The following is a 21,018-nucleotide window of genomic DNA, read 5'->3' as shown; positions in this document are numbered from 1 at the left end:
CACATTCCTTCAAAAAAACATGACCAGGTTCTTCTAGCAACAGCTTATTACTCTCTGATACCAGTTTCTATATTAGTATATTCTATTGTGATTAAATTGTATGACCAGTTTCAGTCTGTTCAATTTCAACTTGAGGAAGAGTTTATTTTGTTTTATCACTGTAGAAGGATAAAATTCCATCATGATGAGGCAGAGGCATGGCAACAAGTGCCAGGCATCACAGCAGGAGGAAGATGCAGAGAAATTATGTCCTCAACTACAAGCATGAAACAGTAGGTTAGAAGTGGGTTAAAACTTTAAATTATCAAAGCCAGTGATCCATCCTCTACATTAAAGATACACCTCTCTAAACAGTGCCCCAACTGTTTAAATAGATGTCTGAGCCTATGTGGAGTGTGTGTGTGTCCATTTTGGTGGTTCATTCAAACCATCAAAGAGGTTACCACAGACAGCTACAACCAGTCAGCATGTAGAGAGTAAGGGACTGTGGAGTTCTCAGTTCTAAATGAGACATTTGTGTCACACACCTCTAGCCTAACCCCCACCTCTAGTGCTTAGGAATCAGTATGGAAGAAGGGGTAGAAAGATTTTAAGAGTTAAAGATAGTGTTCATCTGCAGTGAAGCAGTGTTTGCTGACTCACAGCAGCTAGGACTTTACATGCACAATACTTCCACAGTATCAAGTTAGCAAGAATATCAACAGGGAGAAGCTTATGAAATTACACACACAGCTGAGGAACTACTGGGAGTTCCATTGGAAGAGTAAGAATAGGTTTTCTTTGTAGAGATGTGGCCCGAGAGACTGCTTATGCCCCAGTAGGTGCCCCTACACCTACGAACATACAGATGGCTCTGAGTGAACTTAGTGGATTTAAAACTAAAAGCATATGAAGCTCAGAGGGAAGAGTAGGGAGGGGAGGTAGGAATTGGACTGTGAGGAAAGGGATAGTGGATTAGAGCCAAACACATAAGTATTGCATGAATATTAAGTGAAATATTAAAATATAAAAAACAAATAAGCAAAAAGGTAAAATTTATTAGATAAGCAAACTCTAAGTTATATGTTATACTTGAATTAAGAAAACCATAAAATGTTAAAGATAATTTTAGTATCTTATGGAGTAGTAATCTTTGAACTAGTTAGGAATAGGTATACAGTCTAAAATCAAGTCCGTAAAGAAAAAGTAGATTGGTTGGATTTAAGGTCACAAATGCATGTGCTTGAAACTGAAGTTCTCGAGCTTGAAACAAAATGCTCACGTGTATATATAACTGATGAGGAATTTTTAGAAAAAAAACCAAAAAACAAAAAACAAAAACCCAAAACAAATCTTACAACTCCATAGAAAAAGAAAAGTCAAAAATGATCAAAAGGTTTGAATATGTATTTCGGCAGAACGTACACAGATTATCAATATTGTTGAATAAGAAAATAAACTGGACATCATTATTCACTAGGGAAATAAGATAGCCTTTAGTACCTATTGACTCTAATAAAATACAGAAATCTTGGTGAAGAATTTTTGATCTGAATCAAAGTTATGTCTCTATCTTTATAAAGATATTGGCAGTTTCTCAAAATGTTAAACATAGGATTACCACAAAACTCACTGATTTTCTTGCTCTTTAACTATCTGGTAAAAATAAAAATTTTTCCATACATAGATTGGTGCACAGTGTTCATAGCCACACCATTCATAAAAGCCCGAAAGTGTAAACCACTCAGTTCTGTTAGCTAGCAAATTGCTAAACAAATGTGGCATGTCTATACAGTGGAATACTATTTCATGATAAAGATTATCAACATGCTATAAAGTGATATATTCAGAAATAGAAACTAGACACCGAAGAACACAAAAGGCATCATTCTATTACATGAAATATCTAGAAAAGGAAAATTTACAATGATAAAAATCAAGTAAATTTATAGTAGTAAATTTTACATTTAGATATCCATTAAATATTTACAAACATACATGCTTTAACACTTTGAAATTTTATGGTAATATAGTCAAAATTAATGTCTTGATATGAAATTATTTTTCTCTATTATACTACTCATTAAAAATAAATTCTCATGGGTTAAAGAGCTACATGTGAAAATCAAATTCACACAGGCACAGAAAATGATACTTGGTGTTCACAAATTTTCTTACCTGCAAAAAGAAAATTATAAAACAAGACAAAGTTTGGTTATACATATGAGTACAAAACATTTGTATCAGGAATGCTTATACCTTTTGAAATGGGTAATTATTATTAAGGATATATGGTACTATTTTGAAATTCTTAAAAGGTTCAAAGCCTAATTATAAAGTACCAGAAGGAAAATCTGAATATAGAATATAAGAAAATACACTGTACCTCAGTTATAGAAAGCTTCAAACTAAAATGGCAATTGTATAATTCAATGTTTGATAAATGTTTTATATTAGCTTTAGATGATCATTTAATAAAAAGCAGGATGTCAAACTTAAATTGACTTAATTTCATATCCCAGAACCACCTAGTTCCTCTTATGAATTTCTACCTAGAAGAAAACTCTTAACACTTGAACACAGCAGGGCATTTAGGAAATAAATGGAAACTGGTTTAGCTCTCTAACAGATTTGTACCTTGTTCCAGTTAAGAAATTTCAAGCCACGGTATTAGTCTGAATCATGTATTAGTTTCCTTTTGCTGTTGTAACATCACAAGTTTGGTGGAGTAACACAATATATCTTACATCTTATAATTCTAGTGGGTCAGGAGCCTGAAATGGGTGTCATTGTGACATAAGCTGTGTTCATTTTCTGTATCTCCATCCATCATTTAGAGGCAGCCAACTGTCAGTGGCATTGATCTCCTTTACATGGTAAGAAGCCACTAGTAGCTGTTAAGTTTTACAGCACAATTTCATACTTACAGGAATAAATGATAGTACTAAGTATTTGCAAAGAGAAAAACTAATAAAAAAACAAATATTTGAAAAGAATTGACCAAATTTGAATGTACAAATTGCAAACTAACAAACCATAGAGGATAAACTTCCTGCTCTGACCATAAGGAAGAAACAAGATTTGGATTATCTTCTGTAGACACCTAGTAAACTAGAGCGCGCGCGCGCACACACACAAACACACACACACACAAATTATTTTTTAACATTTGCTTATTACATGCTTATGTATTTGTGCATGTGAATGTGCCATGGTGCACCAACATGGAGGACAGAGAAAACTAGTGGGATTCGGTTCTTTCCTTTTACCATGTGGGCTTCAGGGATACAGCTCAGTATCTCAGGCTTTTATCAGCAAGTACCTTTGACCTCTGTGCCATATCACTCATAGTGAAGCATAAATTTACAGAAAATTTATGTTAATTAAATGTGAAATTCTAATAAAAAAAATCAGGACTATGTAGGTCATGGACCCTGAGAGACAAAACTAAAAGAACCCAGTGGTCTCACTGATGTAAGACTAAGACTAGCAGTCAAAGGATCAATGAAACAAAGTTAGCTCTTTGAAAAGTTGAACAAGGTTGGTAAGCTCTTAGCCAGACTAACCCAGAATTGAGAGAGAACATCCTGATTAATAAAACTTAGGACATGTTTCAACAGATATACCAATATAGAGATACTAATAGGATATTTTGAAAACTTGGGTTTCAACAGATTGGAAAATCTGCAGAAGCTGGATAAATTACTAGACATGTGGCCTATAAAAATTAAACCATCAGGATAAATTCAATCCAAACAGATTTACAAAGAACAATGATATTTAAGTACTGATAGTCTCCCATCAAAGATAAGCCCACAACTGGTCTCATTGTTGAATTCTGTTAAACCTTGTGATGATTAACTTGTCAACTTCAGAGACTCTGAAACTCCTAGGTGATAAACTACTGAGAATAAGTGTGAGGTATTGTCTAGTTTAAATTTAAATGAGGTTGGAAGACCCACTTAACAGCCAGACTGAGTAAAAGTGAAAGAACTGAACTCTAAAGTTTGTTTCTTTCTGACTCCTGACAGCAGGTGTGCTGTGTCTAACTGCCTCAAGCCCTTCTGCCATGATTTCCCTGCCATGATAGACTGTATATGCCCTAAACCTGTGAATGAAACAAACCCTTCCTTATTTTTGTCAGCATGTTTTATCACAGCCATAGGAAAGCTAATGTAGACCTGTGTCTGCATTAGTTATAGTTCTATTGCTCTGAAGAGACACCATGACCAAGGCAACTCTTAATAAAGAAAACATTTAATAGATGGCTTGTTTACAGCTTTAGAGGGTTAATTCATGATCATCATGGTGGTAAGCAGATAGACATGGTGCTAAAACTTTGGCTGAGAGCTTTACATTCTAGTCCAGAGACAGTGGGCAGAGAAAAAAGATAGACACTAGGCCTGCTGTGGGCTTTTGAAACCTCAGAGTTCATGCCTAATGACATAACTCCTCCTTTAAGGCTACTATACCTTCTAATCATTCCCAAACAGTTCCTTGGTAACTGAGCATTAAGTATATGAGTCTGTGGGGCCATTTCTTATTCAAACCACAACTTACAAAGAAGAACTAATACAAATGCTTTTCAAATTATATCCTAAAACAGAAAAGGAAGAATACTGAACTCACTCTTAAACATAATAAGGGGGCTCTCTCTCTTTCTTTCTTTCTTTCTCTCTTCCTCCCTCCTTCCTTCCCTCCCTCCCTCCCTCCCTCTCCATACACACACACACACACACACACACACACACACACACACACACACACACATGAATGATATACTCATAGAGAACTTCTGGTAAATACGCAACAAATGAAAGCATGTCTTTTGAAATCATAAACAAGACGACAAGGGTGTCCACTTTCATGTGTGTGTATTCCAATGAGGTTTTGTAATGTTGCTTACAGAAGCTTGGGTGAAGGAAGGAAAGACTTCTAATCTTTCTTAATTGCTGATATAATCTTAAAAACCATAACAACTCCACTAGAAAGATTTTTGAGCTGATAAAATAGGATATAGAAACAGTATATAAAAATCTGGAACTTTTAGTAACATACATGTTAAGAAAAACAAGAAGGAAAACAATTCATTCATGACAGCCTTTAAACAAACCAGCCATGTAGTAATCTTAATTGAAGAGACAGAAGTCTTCTACACTGAAGAAAACAGGAAGATAAAGGACAAACTTATGGATCAGAGAAATGTATGTTATTAACAGGATAATGTTTCCTAAAGCCCTCTATATAATTTGTGTAATTCCTCTCATAATTATAATTGACATTTTTTTCAAAGTAAATGCCATAAGAAAACTTGCTGCACTGTAGTAATTACAAAATAAGGTAAAATTTGGGCTGGGGAAATAATACCTAAGTGGGTGAGAGAAGGCATTTGAGCCCACAGAAGTACAAATCTTAACCCTGGTGTTGGTGGTGGCAGACAGGTACCTGGGGTTCACTGCCAGCACACATACACACATGTATATACATACCTGCACACTGCACTGTATATACATAAACACACCACTAAAATTTAAGAAACCATTGCAGATATCGCACCTTTCTTCTGATCCTTTACAACTTTATTCTTTTCTAACTTAGAAAAAGAAACTGAATCAAATGATTAATATGTATAAGTTAAAATCAATACAATCATAAAATTCATATAGAAGCAAAAGTAACCCCCAAGTAAACAAAGCAATCTTGAACAGGAGTGTGCTGAAGTTTTTTAGAATTTCTGATTCAATACATACTTAAGATCCTTAGTAACAAAAGACACAGGAGTAGCGACACAAAAGTAGACATGTAGACAATGTAGGATAGATTAGGGGCACAGAAATAAAGTCAGATAGCTAAGCCATTTGATGTGTAAAAAGTCACCAAAAACAGGTTGGAGAAATGAATAACCTTTTAACCAGATAATTCTAGAAAAGTTGGATATCTGCATATTGCTATAGGGGAGGTCAGCTAAGGAAGTCAGACCACTTCCATCAAGTTTTTGTTGGTGTATCACTTAAAGAATTTATACATGGACAGAAGACCAACAAGCAAAAGTTTTATATGGTTGAGGGTGTAATTGAGAAAACAGATATATGGTCATTCCAGGGAACAACAGTGCAAGAGCCTTGCCAGTCAGGACTGTGTTTGGGTTAGTTGAGACATTGTTTCTTACGGGCTTACATGTTGATAAGGGGGAAGTATGTAGTTATGTAGTGGGATCATAACCATTTTTTATGGTAAACTAAATAACAGATTATAATCATGATTTGGGTGCATGGAGATTATTGATTTGACATTAGAATATGTACAGTGGGATACATTTTCTCCTACTAGTTAAATACTATCAGTGAAATGTCATGTGCCAGTCATCTAATCAGAGTTGAGAGGACTGAACATTCTCAGGGGGTTTGCACTTGGCAATGATGATTTTCAAGATCATGAAGAGCATCTGGGAAGACTGGGGCCCTTTTTCTTCCTGATTGGATGAGAGGGACAAGCAGTTTGTCTCATTGTATGTAACATAAGGAAGGGATAATGAGAGTTGGCCGTGGTTCCTAAATCCTGACTTCCTGGCTAGTAGTAATCCTTTGTCATTTGTAGAAGAATAAAATTAGATCCACATCTCATCCTATACAAAAATCAACTCAAAATGCATCAAAGACCTTAAAAATAAGAGTTAAATATTTGAAACTACTAGAGGCAAACATAAAGGAAATGCTTAAAACTATAGGGACAGGCAATAGTGTTCTGAACAGGACTCCTGTAACTCAGGAAATAGAAATGAGAAATGGGCTATCATGAAATTGAAAGCTCTGGTGGTAAAGATATAACAGTTACCAGAGTGAAGATATAACCTGCATGAGAGCAGAAAATCTTTGGCAGATGTTCTTCCTGGCAGGGGATTAATATCCAAAACATATAAAGAATGCCAAACTTAGACATCCAATAAGTAAAATTCAGTCAATAAATGGCAGATACCCTGAACAGATTCTTTTTGATAGAAGTAAAAATAGGCATCAAATATATGAAAACATGTTTTGACATCTCTGTCTTTCAGAAAAATGCAGATCAGTACTACATTATATCATCCCATCTCAGTCAGAAGGACTGTATTATAAATAAAAAAAAATGTTGGTTATAAATAAAAAAAAATGTTCCTTAAAAAGGAACCATTATGAATTGTTAGAAAGAAAGTGAATTGGTCTAGACACCATGGAAAGCAGTTTGGAGTTCCATCAGACAAACAAGCAAAACCAATAAAATAAAGCTAACGTATTCTTCAGCTATACAACTCCTGAATGAGTCAATCAGCATAAAATACATACCCTACACATACTGGTATTAGTCAGGTAAGAATGAATCCCCTCTCTCCTCTCTCTCTCTCTCTCCCCGGCGCGCGCGCCCGCCCCCCCGCGCCCCCCCCCCCCCTCTCTCTCGCCCTTCCCCCCGCCCCGCCGTGTGTGTGTGTGTGTGTGTGTGTGTGTGTGTGTGTGTGTGTGTATAGTTTGGGCTTTGGACTTTTAAACCGTGTTTAAGGCTAGAAGACTATGAGGACTTTTCAAAGAAGATTGAAGTCATGCTTATAGGAAAATAGATGAAACTGTGATATCAAGCTAAATAAGCTAGACTGTCTTAGTCACTGAAAAGACATCATGACTAAACCAACTCTGAAAAGAAAGAATTTTAATTGAGGGCTTTTAGGGACTTAGTCCATAGACATAGGTAGACATGCATTGGAGAAGTAGCTGAAACTTCTTTATAAGTGATCCTCAGGCAGCAGAGAGGAAGAGAGACACTGGGCCTGACATGGGCTTTTGAAACCTCAAAGCCTACCCCTAATGACATACTTCCTTCAGCAAGGCCACATTTCTTCTTTCAAACACTTCTACTCCCTGGTGACTAAGCATTCAAATATTTGAGCCTATTGGGGGTCATTATTATTCAGACTAGCACATTCTACTCCCTGCCCCGCCCCCATGGGCTTATAGCCATATCATAATGCAAAATGCATTCAGTTCAAAAGTCCTCATAGTCTTTTAGCCTCAACACTGTTTAAAGTCCAAAATCCAAACTCTTCTGAGACTCCAGGCTTTATCTTAACTGTAACTCTGTAAAATCAAAATCTAACAGCAGATAACACTTCTAACGTCCATTGACACAGAATATACATAACCATTCCAAAAGTGAAAAAAGGAGGGATAGTAAAATACCATGCCAAAGCAAGACTGAAAACTAGCAGTACAAACTTCAAATTCTGCATTTCCCTATCTGATGTCAAATTGTTCTTCAGCACTCCAACTCCTTCCAACTTTGTTGACTGCAATACAGTTCTCCCTCGTGGGCTGGTTCTACTTGTTATCAGCTCTTAATTGGCAGGTATCCCACAACTCTGGGATCTCTAGCATCTTTGGGAATAACTCTAGCACAATTCAGGCTTCACCTTCACAACTACATACATTGGACTCTCTGGGCTTTCATGGAGGGATAGAGCCCTGACACATACCTGGCCTCAGTGGCTTTCCTTAGCCACAGAGAAGGAGATTCCACTACTGCTTTCTTGTGTTTTCCTAGATAAAGTCAGAACCACTTGGCTGAAGATGCCAACCAAGTTCTGCTGCTATTTAGGGCTGGAACTTGACCCCATAGTTTAATTACATTTTCACCAGCTTTCTGTTTTCAGTGGTTTTGTTCACTGCTTAAGCTTTCCTTTATCTACACAATTTGGAAGCTAAGCATGGAGGGGTCTTACCCTGAGGTTACCACTCCCTTTATCTCATTTATCATGAAGCTTTTTTGAAAAAACTTTTTATCTTTTTGAGCTTAGCTCGAGGACTTAGCTTCATTACATTTCTTGGTGCTCCTCTTCTCCTCAAACTGTATATTTTATATTTCTCTTCGTCAAGACTGTTCCTTTTTATTATAAATCTGCATAAGGGTGATTACTAATAAACCACATAGCAGAGTCAATAGTAGGCTGTCCTGAAGTCTATTCTTCCAGTGACAATAATCCAAAGCTCCTCAATTTAGCTTCAGACCAATTTTTAGGGCAAGGACAAAAACCAGCTACATTGTTTTCCAAAATATCACAAGAACGCTCTCTAGACCACTTACTAATTAATATTCTTCCCCTTTGAAACTTCTTGAGCTTGCTTTACACAGTTCAAATCACCTTCAGCATCATTCTCTTAGTGTGGCCCATTAAGTCCCACCTAAAAGCATTCAATGGCTTTTCTAGTTCAAAGTCTACATTCTACCAACAAGCAGCATGGTCAGGCCTGACACAGCAATACCCTACTATTTGTACTAACTTCTGTCTGTCTTACTGTTCTATTGCTGTAAAGTTATGTTATGGCCAGTGTGGCGGTGGGCTGTGAGACACAGCTGGGTACCTGGTCTAGCGTAGGCCTTGAACCCCGGAGACGCTAAAGGGACAGTAGGAGTTCAGCCCTGCTCCTGAGACCCCTGGTTCCTTTCACATAGCCACAGCCCTCTACAGCCCCTCAGTCATGTAGCCATCAGTCATGTAGCACAAGTAGAGGGCATGACTACAGAGCCTCAAGACATGTATTCATGAGATACCTAAAGGCCAGAGGGCATAGCCAATTAAGCATTCCTTTCCAGACCCTCCTTGCAAAAGGTATTTAACTTCTGGCCCGCCCCGAGAATATGGGATAAAGCTTCATTCACTTTCCACCATGACAATAAAGATCTTAAGACCATATCTTAAGACCTGGACTATCTCTCCTCTTTGAGGCCCACCGTGGGGAACCATGGAGAAGGTCTTCAACTACTGAGCCGCTGATCTCCCACTGAGGACCTCTCTATGCTTCCAGCCACAGAGGTGGCCAACTCAAATGAGCTAGCTGGGTTAGCCATGACCCAGTCAAGTAAGTTGCAGCGACCAAGAGCCCCTTCCCTGCAGCTTCCCACAGTCCAGCTTCAGCCAAGCGCAGCCTGGAGTGAGCATAGTCAAATTCCTGTGCCTCTGCATCTTTGAGCCATCACTCTGGCCTGGAGGGGACAGACGCGGGACCCACAACTCAACCCAACAGAACCCACACCTACGTGTGCACGACACAGCCCAACAGGCTAAGGCAGTTCTTATAAAAGCATTTAATTGGAGGCTTGCTTACAGTTTCAGAGTCCATCATCATCATGGCATGCAGCATGGCGGCACAGAGGGAGACATGGTACTGGAGAAGTAGCTTAGAGTTCTACAACCTAATATGCAGACAATAGGAAGGAAAGAAAGAAACTTTGGACCTGGCATGGGCTTTTGAAACCTCAAAGCCCACCCCTAGTGACACGCTTTCTTGAATAAGGCCACACCTCTCAGTCATTTCAAACAGTTCCACTCCTGGTGACTTAGCATTGAAATATATGAGCCTATGAGGGCCATTTTTATTCAAACTATCACATAAATTAGACAAATACTGTCTTTTCTCTTACCCTCAGAATTTAAATTTTTTTTAACAAGACAGGAAAATGGGGGCTATTAGAGAAGGGGAATGATCACAGGCATAGGGAATGTATAGGAAAGATTAGTAATTTGGAGTAAAAACAGAATACTTTACATACAGGTATGTCATAAAGAAACTCATACAACTACTGTGTCGTAAAGGAAAACAGCTATTTATTACAAAATATTTTGCTATCTGGGATGGGGAATGAGAAGGAATATAAATGAAACTAATGTGAAACAAATAAGGCGGTATATATAAACAAAATAAAAAAAATTCATTTATTTGGAAGGAGGGTGCCATGTCATACATACAGAGGTCAGAAGACAGCTTTTGGGAGTCAGTTTGCTCCACTGTGTTACTTCTGGGAATCAAGTTCATATCAGTCTTAGCTTCAAGCTTCCTTACCCACCAAACCTTATTACTGTCCATATAAACCTATTAATATCTGATTTTTATTCAACTTTTTGTGTTTGTGTTCACATATGTGCGAGTGAAGCCCCAAGGTTACTCAGTTGCTCTCCACCTTACTTTACTAGGTGTGGTTTCTTATTGAACCTGGGGCTTTGTCATTCCCCCCCTTCCTCCCCCTTCCCCTCCCCCATCTATCTCTCTCTCCCTCTCTCTCTCTCTCCCTCTCTCTCACTCTCTCCCTCCCCCCCTCCCTCTCTTCCTCTTTCTTTCTTTCTTTCTTTCTTTCTTTCTTTCTTTCTTTCTTTCTTTCTTTCTTTCACCTTTGTTTTATTTGTTTCTAGCTCTTTTGGATGCCCTTGTGAATATGTTTTTCATATGATAGGTTGATTTTTATCTCCTCAGATTTTATTAAAAACAAAATTACTAAACTGAAAGCTATAATATATATGTAGAAGACCTAGTGCAGACTTGTTTTAGACCTGTGCTTACTGGAAGCTTTGTTTGGTTACAAGAGATGGTGTGCGGGCTTGTTTTGTGTATCAGCTAGACACAAGCTAGAGTCATCAGAGAGGAAGGAGCCTCAGACTCCCAAGGCTTGTGATTGCATTCCAAAATATGAAGGCGAAACACCATAGCTGAAGATACTACATACTTTGGACACAGAATATCTAGGAACTAAGCTGGAACCGATCTGATCTGAATGTCTTCTCCCTGAGGTTCAACTCTTGATAGTATCAGAAGGTGGTGTGTAAACTGCCAAGGGAGAGGAACAGTTCTACCCAGTTATAAAGCCTACAAATCGCATCGGCACATTTACAGTGGTACAATAGTGGTACTTCGATCTTGGACTAACTAGTAGCTACCTAATTCGACTTTAAAGCCCATTTAATAGGAGCTAGAAGGCAAAAATCTCTGCTGTTAATAGCGTCTTCTATATATGACAAGAAACTCATAACAATAGTGTAACATAACATGAGCAAAATCAGCATAATGACAAATCCGGATTACATGCCAATCCCACTCCTGGCTGAAGAGCTATATAGATGGTAATAAGAGAATGAGAATGCCTGCTAAGAGAATGAGAGTCTGATACTTCCAGGGACAGACTTCCACATAGACAATCCAATCTCTATTGATCCAACAAATGTATGTATAAACAAAGCTAAACTGGCTCAGTAGGCTACATATACACATGTGTGCATATGCATATACCTATGCATATGTATAAGTAACAATAATACTTAAGAGATTATAAATGGTGGACACAGGAGGAGTTATAGAGGGAAGGAGGGTGAAGAGTGATGTTGATGTAGTACTCATTAAGTTTTCAAAAAAAAAAAAAGAATTGCAGGTAGAATGATGATCCAATAGCATTACACTGGAGCTAAAACGAGCACATAAAACCCTGCTATGATCTCATATTTTAGTGTTCCTTTTCTCTGGTTGCAATATTAATGAGTTTATAAATAAGAGTTCTTACTGGTTTGTTACAACTAGCTACACTATTCAGTAATATAACCTACTCTACATGTTCATAACCTGAAATCCATAGGTGATATGCATTAGGTTTGTGTGCAGGTGTTCTCTGAGTGTTCACACAAAAACAAAGCCACATAACACAGATCTCATAATTTATCCCTGCTAGCGAGTGACACATGATTATTCTAGGCTGATTTCTTTTTTTTTTTTTTTTTTTTTTTTTTTGTTTTTTTATTCAAGACAGGGTTTCTCTGTGTAGTTCTGGCTGTCCTGGAACTCACTTGGTAGACCAGGCTGGCCTCGAACTCAGAAATCCGCCTGCCTCTGCCTCCCAAGTGCTGGGATTAAAGGCGTGCGCCACCACCGCCCGGCTCTAGGCTGATTTCTTACACAGTAATGTACATAAATGTAACACTAAGTAGACTGAGCAGATTATATTTATATATTTATCTTTTATGTAGAAATATATATGTCACAATAGCAATTTAAGAAAAAGGTATAAATTTGACAGGGAGCCAGGAGAACATGGGAAAGGTTGAGGAAAAGGCGAAGGGAGGGGGGGAGGATTATGTGATAATATTTAAATTTAAAAAATTAAGATAAAAATTTCCCTTGTACATGTTTTGACATTGGTCTGAGTAAGAATATCCTTCCCTTTTCTATTATCAAACAATACAAAATGAAATGTAGGATATTTTACTTAAATATTTAGTAGAAATCATAGGAGTGACCTTGAGCTGTTCACATTGTGGAAGGCAACCACAAGCCTTGGGAGTCTGTGGAACGGGGTTCCCCTGCTTGGAACCAAGAACTTTGTTAATCAAGACTCTTTGGGGAGCATTATCACCCTGAGTAGCATAACTTTATTTAAATATTTATACACATTTATATGTATTTGTAAATAACTATAAATAATGTTTATGTTTGTTCCAGTCAGCTTTGGTGTTCTTTGTCCCTCCTTTTCTGCCCCTCAGTATTTTCCTTTCCACCTCTTTCCTAGATAAGTCTTCCTCCCTGTTTTTCCCATTGCCCCTTTGATAGCACTTGTTTCCTACTATGCTGTTTGTAGCTCTTCCCACCCTCAGCCCCTTGCACCATCATCATGTTACCGGCAAATTTCATGATTTAATTTTTCTTTACACCTGACTAGTATTTCATAGTGTACCTACTCCACATTTTCATTAACCATTTATCAGTGTAGGATATTTAGGCTTTTTCCATTCCTCTGTTACTGTGAGGAGAGCAGCAGTGAACTTGGCCAAGCAAGTATATATGGAATATGATGTCAAGTTCTTTGGGGATTTGCCATAGAGGGTTATAAGTGGATCATATGATTTACATTTTGCTTTTTGAGAATTCTCTATACTGATTTTCATTGTGGTTTCAGAGTTTTGTAGTCCCACCAACAGTGAGTGACTATTCCTCTCTTCCCACATTCTCACCAGCATTCTTGACTCAAATATTAGGTCATGCTTGACAGTACTTTAGTACTTGAGCTTGGGTTAATATATGCTCTTCAGTATTCTAATTACTTTACAATCTTAATTTGACAGTTAACTATATAATTAGCATATTAGCTAGTTCACTTTAAACTGGGTGAAAGTAACAGGTATACTATGGAAAATTATTTATTGACTGACATAAAATTTAGATGTTTTGATCATTAAAAAAATAAAGCTTTTCCAGAAGCTAATACACTTTCTCTCTTTGAAAAACACAGGTTTTGAGAGTATTTTAGAAGGGCTTTATGGACCACGGCTACGAAGAGACCTCAGTTTATTTGAAGGTAATTAACTTTTTTATTTTAAACTTAAACCTTCTACTCTAATTAATAAAGTTGTTCTAGAAAAACTGTATATTAAATATAAATGTATGATCACTTTGAATTTGACAATGTTTTAAATAAATAAAATAATCCAGTATTCTTCATTATATATTTTATTACATGATCTGTATCATACATTTTTGAAATGCATAGTGCCTTAAAATAGAAAATGAATGTCTTCATCTCAATAATACAATCTTATTTTTATGTGTCTAATATTTTATAAATTGCATATCTTGACCTATTGTTAAGTAGGATTTAAATTTAAAAATGACAGAAATATCAAATCAATTAAACTAATCAAATTATTAAGATACGTAGTTAAATTGAAGTAAGTAAATGTTCTGTGAAATAAATGTCTGTTTAAAAGCTGTTCAAATTTTTATTTTATTTTTTTTAAATTTCCATACAAGTGTATATTGTATGTTCAGCACATTCCCTACCCATGTGCCACTGACCCTCCATTTTCACTTCCTTCCTCACTCCTGTTAATCCCCTTTGTTCTCCTAGACAGGCAGTTTTGCATTATTTTATTTTAAAACTATTTGAAACTGCATTATTTTATGTATATAAATTCTAGGAATGACAAATGAAAGAGCATACAATTTTGTCTTCCTAAGACTGGGTAAATTTACTCAAGCTGATTAACTCTGATATTCATTTTCTTTTTTGCAAGTGACATAGTTTTGTCCTTTATGGCTGGAAACAACTACAGTGTATACATACCATATTTTATTGTTCCTTTGTTATTGGACACCTAGGTTGGTTCTGTGACTTATTGTGGAGAGTGCTTCAGTAATCATTGATCTACAAGTATTCTTAAGATGTTTTGATGTGTTTTTATTTCTGCTTTTGTTTTTGTTTTGGTAAATACTCAAAAGTGAAGTAACCGAGTCACAAGATAGAGTGAATTTTATTTTGAGAATCAATCATACTGACTTCTGTAATGTTTGGATTAGTTTGCATTCTCACCAGCAGTGTGTAAGTTTTGTCTGTATCCTCACCAGTATGTTTTTCCTGTTTTTGAGAGTTGTTTTTATTATTTTTAATTGTGTATACTACATGTGAGTATATCCACATGAGTGCAGATGCCCCCGAAGGCCAGAGGCATTGAGGAGCTGGAGTTAGAGATGGTTATCAGCCTCCTGACATGAGTGATAGGAACCAAACTCGGATCCTATAGAAGTAAGTGTTCTTAGCTGTGGGGCCATCTTTCCAGCCTGTTACTTGTTTTTATAATGACTGCTGTTTTGATGAGAAAGATGGTATCTCAGTGCAGTTTTGACTTTTATTTTTCTGATGGCTCATGAAGCTGAGCATTTTAAAACACTTTGTTGGCTATTTGTGTTTTATCTTTTGAGAACTGTCTACTTAATTAGTCCTTTAATAATAATTGGGTAGTTTGTTTTATTGTTGTGTAGTTTTTTGAGAAACTTGCATATTCTATATATCAATCCTCTGTGAAATGGATGTTCTACAAAGACTTCCCATTCTGCAGGCTCTCTTTTTACTTATTAGCTTTCTTTAATTTGATGATGTTCCATTTAATTGTTTACTTTATTTCTGAGTGACTGGCGTCCTATTTCACTACTACGGTCAGGTTCATTCCAAAACTGAGTGGATTTTCCTAATTTCTTAACATGTTCTTTACTGGCCTATATGAAGGCTATTGGTTTATATATGATAATTTTATATTCTGCCACTTTGTTTAAAACTATTTATCAGGTATAAGCATTTTCTGTGCAGCCATCTTTCCAGCCTGTTACTTATTTTCATAATGACTGCTATTTTGATGAGAAAGATCGAATCTCAGTGCAGTTTTGACTCATATCTTTGGAGTCTTTAGGACTTTTATAGAGTCACACAATCTGAAAATAAGGATATTTTTACTTCTTCCTTTCCTATTTGTACCTCTTTTACTTACTTCTCTTACTGCTCGTAAGACTTTAGCCAACATTTTGAACAAGAGTAGAAAAACTGGACCTTATCCTATTTTTGATTTTAATAGAAATTCTTAAGAGTTTTTCCCCATGTATTATAATATTGGCTGTAGGCTTATCTATTACAGCTTTTATTATGTTAAGTTACTTCTAGTCCTTGTCTCTTTGGGACTTTTATAATGAAAAGATGCCTGGTTTTTGAAAAGACTTTTCTGTATCCATTAAAATCATGTAATCTCTGTCTTTGAATATCACAGCTATTTGTTTTTTATTTGGGTGGAGCTTAGGAATGTTTACTTCTGAATAAATTATTATAAAATTGATTCCCAAACTCACTGGCTCCATTAGCTCAGTGTGCAATGGTTCCAGCAGGCTACTCTATCCCTCTCTTCAGTCTCCTCCCCATATGCCCTTTCCTTGCAGACCAAACAAGAGCAAGGACCAAACACATGTCACCTGGATCCAGTGTTAATAAAAAGGCCCCAGGTAATTTAGCTCTTACTCCCTTCCCATCCTATTGCCATGGGTGAGACCTCCATTCCTCAGGACCTCAGCATCTCCAAATAAATATTCACAGAACCTCAGTATGGCTGTTTCCTCTTTCCTAGCCTCAAAGACTCCTGGGTCATGTTATGCTAGAGGACATGAAGGCAGGCCTGGCTTTTCAAAGCCAAGCTTATAGTAGCTGAGAAGCTAGGAAAATACCTTTAAGTTGATTTTATTCCTTTCACACTTCCCTAACCCTAGAATCATTTTCATGAAAATACCCTAAAGTTTTCTAGAATGAGATGGAGAAGGAAGGGAATCCCAGCCCTTCATCCAGGAGCTGAGTCACTCCAGCACAGGATGATAGCTGGAAGATCCAGACCTAGGAACAAAGGAAAGTTAGGGTTTCTGAATGCACATGGGAAACTGGTGTGGACAGAGTGTGCTGCCTGGAAAAGGGAGAAGCTGGTCTAAAATCAAAAAAGACAAGATGCCTGTATTCTGCCTCCTGACCTGACTACCACTTCTGTAACTTCACAAATTCTCTGATTTGTCCTTCTGATAGCGCCTACTCTACACAGTTTTTCTGATGATCTCTACTGAGGGACAACACTGACAGGACCCCATTGCTCCAACTAAGGTGGGAGTAATTTGGGTCTTGTTCCTTGGATACTAAACCAAAACTGCTTCCTCAGAAGTTATTGTTCTTAGCCTCAGATTTACTCAGAAAGATCCATTTTCCCAGACTGGCAATATTTATATTTTGACTAGACAAGAAGACCCTTTCACTTAGTTACCCAAAGATAATCCCCAGATCCTTGATTAGCCAAGAAACACCCTGATTGGTTGGAAGACAGACCATTATTAAGGTTCTACTTGTCCAAGAAGTATTCCAGCCAGCCTGGATTGGTCAGAAAATGTCCATGGATGAATGGCTGTGTCCAGAATCATTTCCTATTGTCCCTCCAGGATTTTATGGACAGGATGGATAAATCCAAAGTGGTGGGATAAGGTGATGCCATCATAAGCCTCTCTTCTTGGTAGTGAAGTGGTGCTAGGTGTGCTTACAGCTCTGCTAGATATAGTTAAGACACCTATCTTGTCCCTTGTGCTCATAATAGGGATGTAGTGTGTGCTGCAGGAAGGACCATTGCCATAGTCATACTTCTGCTTCAGTCAAAATGGAAAATGAGCCTATGGTCAGCCATGAAAGGGACATTTTCTGGTCCTTGACAATTTCACCCTGGAAGAGGTCATTAAACTGCTACATGCAGTCAGCAGCAATAACATAGGCCTTTCATATTGGAGAACATGAGGCCTGCCTACTGGGTAAAGCCAGCCTGATCATAGTTAATGATTATGTATTCTGAATTTGATTAATATATACTGTAGTGAGAACTTTTGCATCTCTTCATCAGTGAGATTGGTCTGTAATTTTCTGTCTATCTGGTTTTGTAATTGGTAATTCTGATTTCATAAAATAAGTTTGATAGTATTCTTTCTTTTTCTATCTCATAGAATAGTTTGTGAGCCATTTGGTGGTAGTTCTTTAGAGTTACACATAGTCTATGTGGACCTAGACTTTTTTTTAGAACAAGAATTTGTTTTAAATTATTATTACTGATTCAGTACCTCTTTGTTTGCTGTAGGTCTGTTCAAATTACTTATCTTGATAGGTTGTGTGAATGTAGAAATGTATTTATCTCTTTTACATTTTCCAGTTTAGTGGAATATATTTTTAAAATATGTCCTAGTGATTTTTTTCAATTTAATTGGTATTTGTCCAAATTACTTTTTTTTTTTTAATCTCAAAGTCTATTAAGTCTTTCTCTTAGTGTGCCTAAATGTCTTAGTTAGGATTTCTATTGCTCTGAAGAGACAGTGACCACAGCAACTCTTAGAAAGGAAAACATTTAAACATTGGGGTTGGTTTACAGATTCAAAGGTTTAACCCATGCAGGAAGCAGCATAGGCAGACATGAGGCTGGAGAAGGAGCTGAGAGTTCTACATCTGGATCATCAGGCAGCAGGAAGAGAGAGTGACACTGGGCCTGGCTTGAGCTTCTGAAAAATACTTCCTCCAACAAGACCATACCTACTAAAAGGTCATACCTTCACTAATGCCACTTTCTATGAGTGTGTGTACAAGGGGTGCTTTTTAATTCAAACCACCACACTACAAGGGTTAGTCAAGCCCTCCAAGGGCTGGAGAGATGGCAGAACAGATCTGTCCTGCTAAATTGACATTAAGTGTTAAAACAAAGTAAGAAAATATCAAGAGCAGAGGGCTGGACCATGGTATGTCTTATGAATGCAGTTTGGCCTGTTTGCCCAGTATAAGACCCTCAGCATTCCTTCCTTGATTCCCAGATGCCTACTATATCTCTGGGCCTTCTTTGTCTCAGATGCTGGTTATGTATACCACTTTTTATGTTCTGTTCTCACCTCCAGACTGAACTTTGGGAAATCAGGTTACAGATGCTGGTTCAGTAAGTGGGCTTTTCTTCATAAGTGTAGTCACAGATGCTGGCCATACCTGTGGGCAGTCCTTCAGGAATATGATTGGGAATGCTGACTCTGCCCTGTGTAGTCCTTTTTTCCCCCAAGGTTGGGTCTAGGTCTTTGAAACTTCAGTGTCTTCACCTGAAGACCCAGATTTCTACCTTTATAGCTGATGACTAGTGTGTGATTCTGATTCAGTTTCTTCTGGCCTTGTTTCAGTTTATAGTCTTCTGATACTTTTGCTGAGCTTGCTCAGAATATAGATTATAGAGCTCTTTTTAACATGTTCTTTCATGACTGCTCCAGGTGAGTGCTGAGTGCCAAGACGAGAGGTTTTCTTGCCATCTCTACTCTTTGCCAGTGCCAATCAGCATCCCTAGTCTGGCTCTGTCTTCTTTTCTGCTTCTTAATAGTCTCATTAGTGTCAGTATAGTACAGATTTTCTAAGTCTCTCTGTCTTAAACCCTGGATCTGGCCATCTGCTCTTGGCATTCCTTTCACTGCCAGCCTGGAGTGCCCAAAACTTAAGACAATCCTCTTGCCAGGATGGACATTTGGCTTTTTATCCTACTTTATAAGATTCTCCATTTTACTATACTGTTGAAGTTAGAGACATTTTAGTGTTACTTACCTTTCCATTAACTTTCCTCACTGTTTCCTGCAGAATCTATTAAACTATGCTTGTGTATCAACTCAAGGAATCAGAGATTTTAAGTGGATAATCCAGTATGTTTTGTCAGATATTTGCCAGTTTTTATTTACTTTTCATTTTACTTAATTTATAGATATATTTGGTTTTGCTTGGAAAGGTGCACATTTGGCTTGGTGAGTTTATGCACTGAATTTGGTCTCTCTCTGTCAGGGCATCTCTTCTGATATAGATTAAGGGCTTTACTGAGACAATGTTTAGATAAAGATTCTAAACAAAAACAGTGGCTTAAAGTCAGGAAGCAGGTTATTGTATTTTGCTTCTTGTTTCTATTGAGTTTGAGGATGTCATTTGTGTCTGTAATGATACATTTAAAAACTATAAATTCAGCCCTTCCTAGCATAGGTTCTGAAAACTGTGGAGTCTTTTATTGTAATTCATCAAGGGAGGAAGGTTCTTCTTGGTAGTATTGGCAGTAATGATTGTGGTAATGAATAATAATAAGAAAAATTGTTTTCATTTAATAAAAATATATTTATTTTCTTTTATTTAAAATAGTATTTTTTCACATAATGTATCCCTGTTACACTTTTCCTCCCTCTGCTCCTCACAGTTCTCTCCACTTACTCTCCTATCCAGATGTGCTCCTCTTCTGTCTCTCATTAGAAAACTAAAAGGTTTCTAAGGAGTAATAATAAAATATAAGATGAAACAAAAATTAACACATCAAATTACACAAAACAAACAGAAAGAAAAGAGCCCAAGAGAAGGCACAAGAATCAGAGAGCCACTCATTCCTGTATCCAGGAATTGAATAAAAACAATGGAATGGAAGCCCTAATATATGCACAGATGAGCTGCTGCAGACCCATGCAGGACCCTGTATACTGCCACAGACTCTGCGTTAATATGAGCTTAGGTCATGTTGATTTTGAGGGCCTTGTTTTGGTATTCTCCTTACCCTCTGGCTCTTAATGCTCTTCCGCCTTCTCTTCTACGTGGTCCCCTGAACCTTGATGTGAGCATTTGATGGGGGCATCCTACTTAGGGCTTCGTGTTCCAAGGTCTCTAACTCTGAATAATATGGGACTCTATTTGTTTCTATGTGCTATAAGAAGAATCTTGTCTGGTGACTGCTGAGCAAGGCACTGAACTGTGAATATAGCAGAATGTCAATAGGAGTTACTTTATAGCTACTTTCTTTTTCCATACATACATACATATACATATACACATACACATACACATACACATACACATACACATACACATACACATACACATACA

The 21,018-nt window shown here is 37.3% G+C and overlaps 1 protein-coding gene across 9 annotated transcripts in view; it reads left to right on the top strand.

Annotated features, from left to right (window-relative positions):
* LOC114619395 (ligand-dependent nuclear receptor corepressor-like protein) overlaps positions 1-21,018 on the top strand; it is a 141,485-nt gene that overhangs the window by 25,343 nt on the left and 95,124 nt on the right. For 6 of the 9 annotated variants that reach the window (XM_028765207.1, XM_028765206.1, XM_028765202.1 and 3 more), the window contains exon 2: positions 14,050-14,115. In XM_028765207.1, the coding sequence (XP_028621040.1) occupies positions 14,050-14,115 (66 nt within the window). Of the gene's footprint in view, positions 1-14,049; positions 14,116-15,289; positions 15,340-21,018 lie in introns of those variants that run through there. The other 3 variants (XM_028765204.1, XM_028765203.1, XM_028765200.1) reach the window with 1 other exon arrangement.

The sequence above is a fragment of the Grammomys surdaster genome, unplaced genomic scaffold (assembly GCF_004785775.1).
Source record: "Grammomys surdaster isolate TR1022 unplaced genomic scaffold, NIH_TR_1.0 150, whole genome shotgun sequence".
NCBI lineage: Eukaryota > Metazoa > Chordata > Mammalia > Rodentia > Muridae > Grammomys > Grammomys surdaster.
The sequence above is the reverse complement of the archived record's forward strand: the minus strand, read 5'-3'. Positions and strand labels throughout refer to the sequence as shown.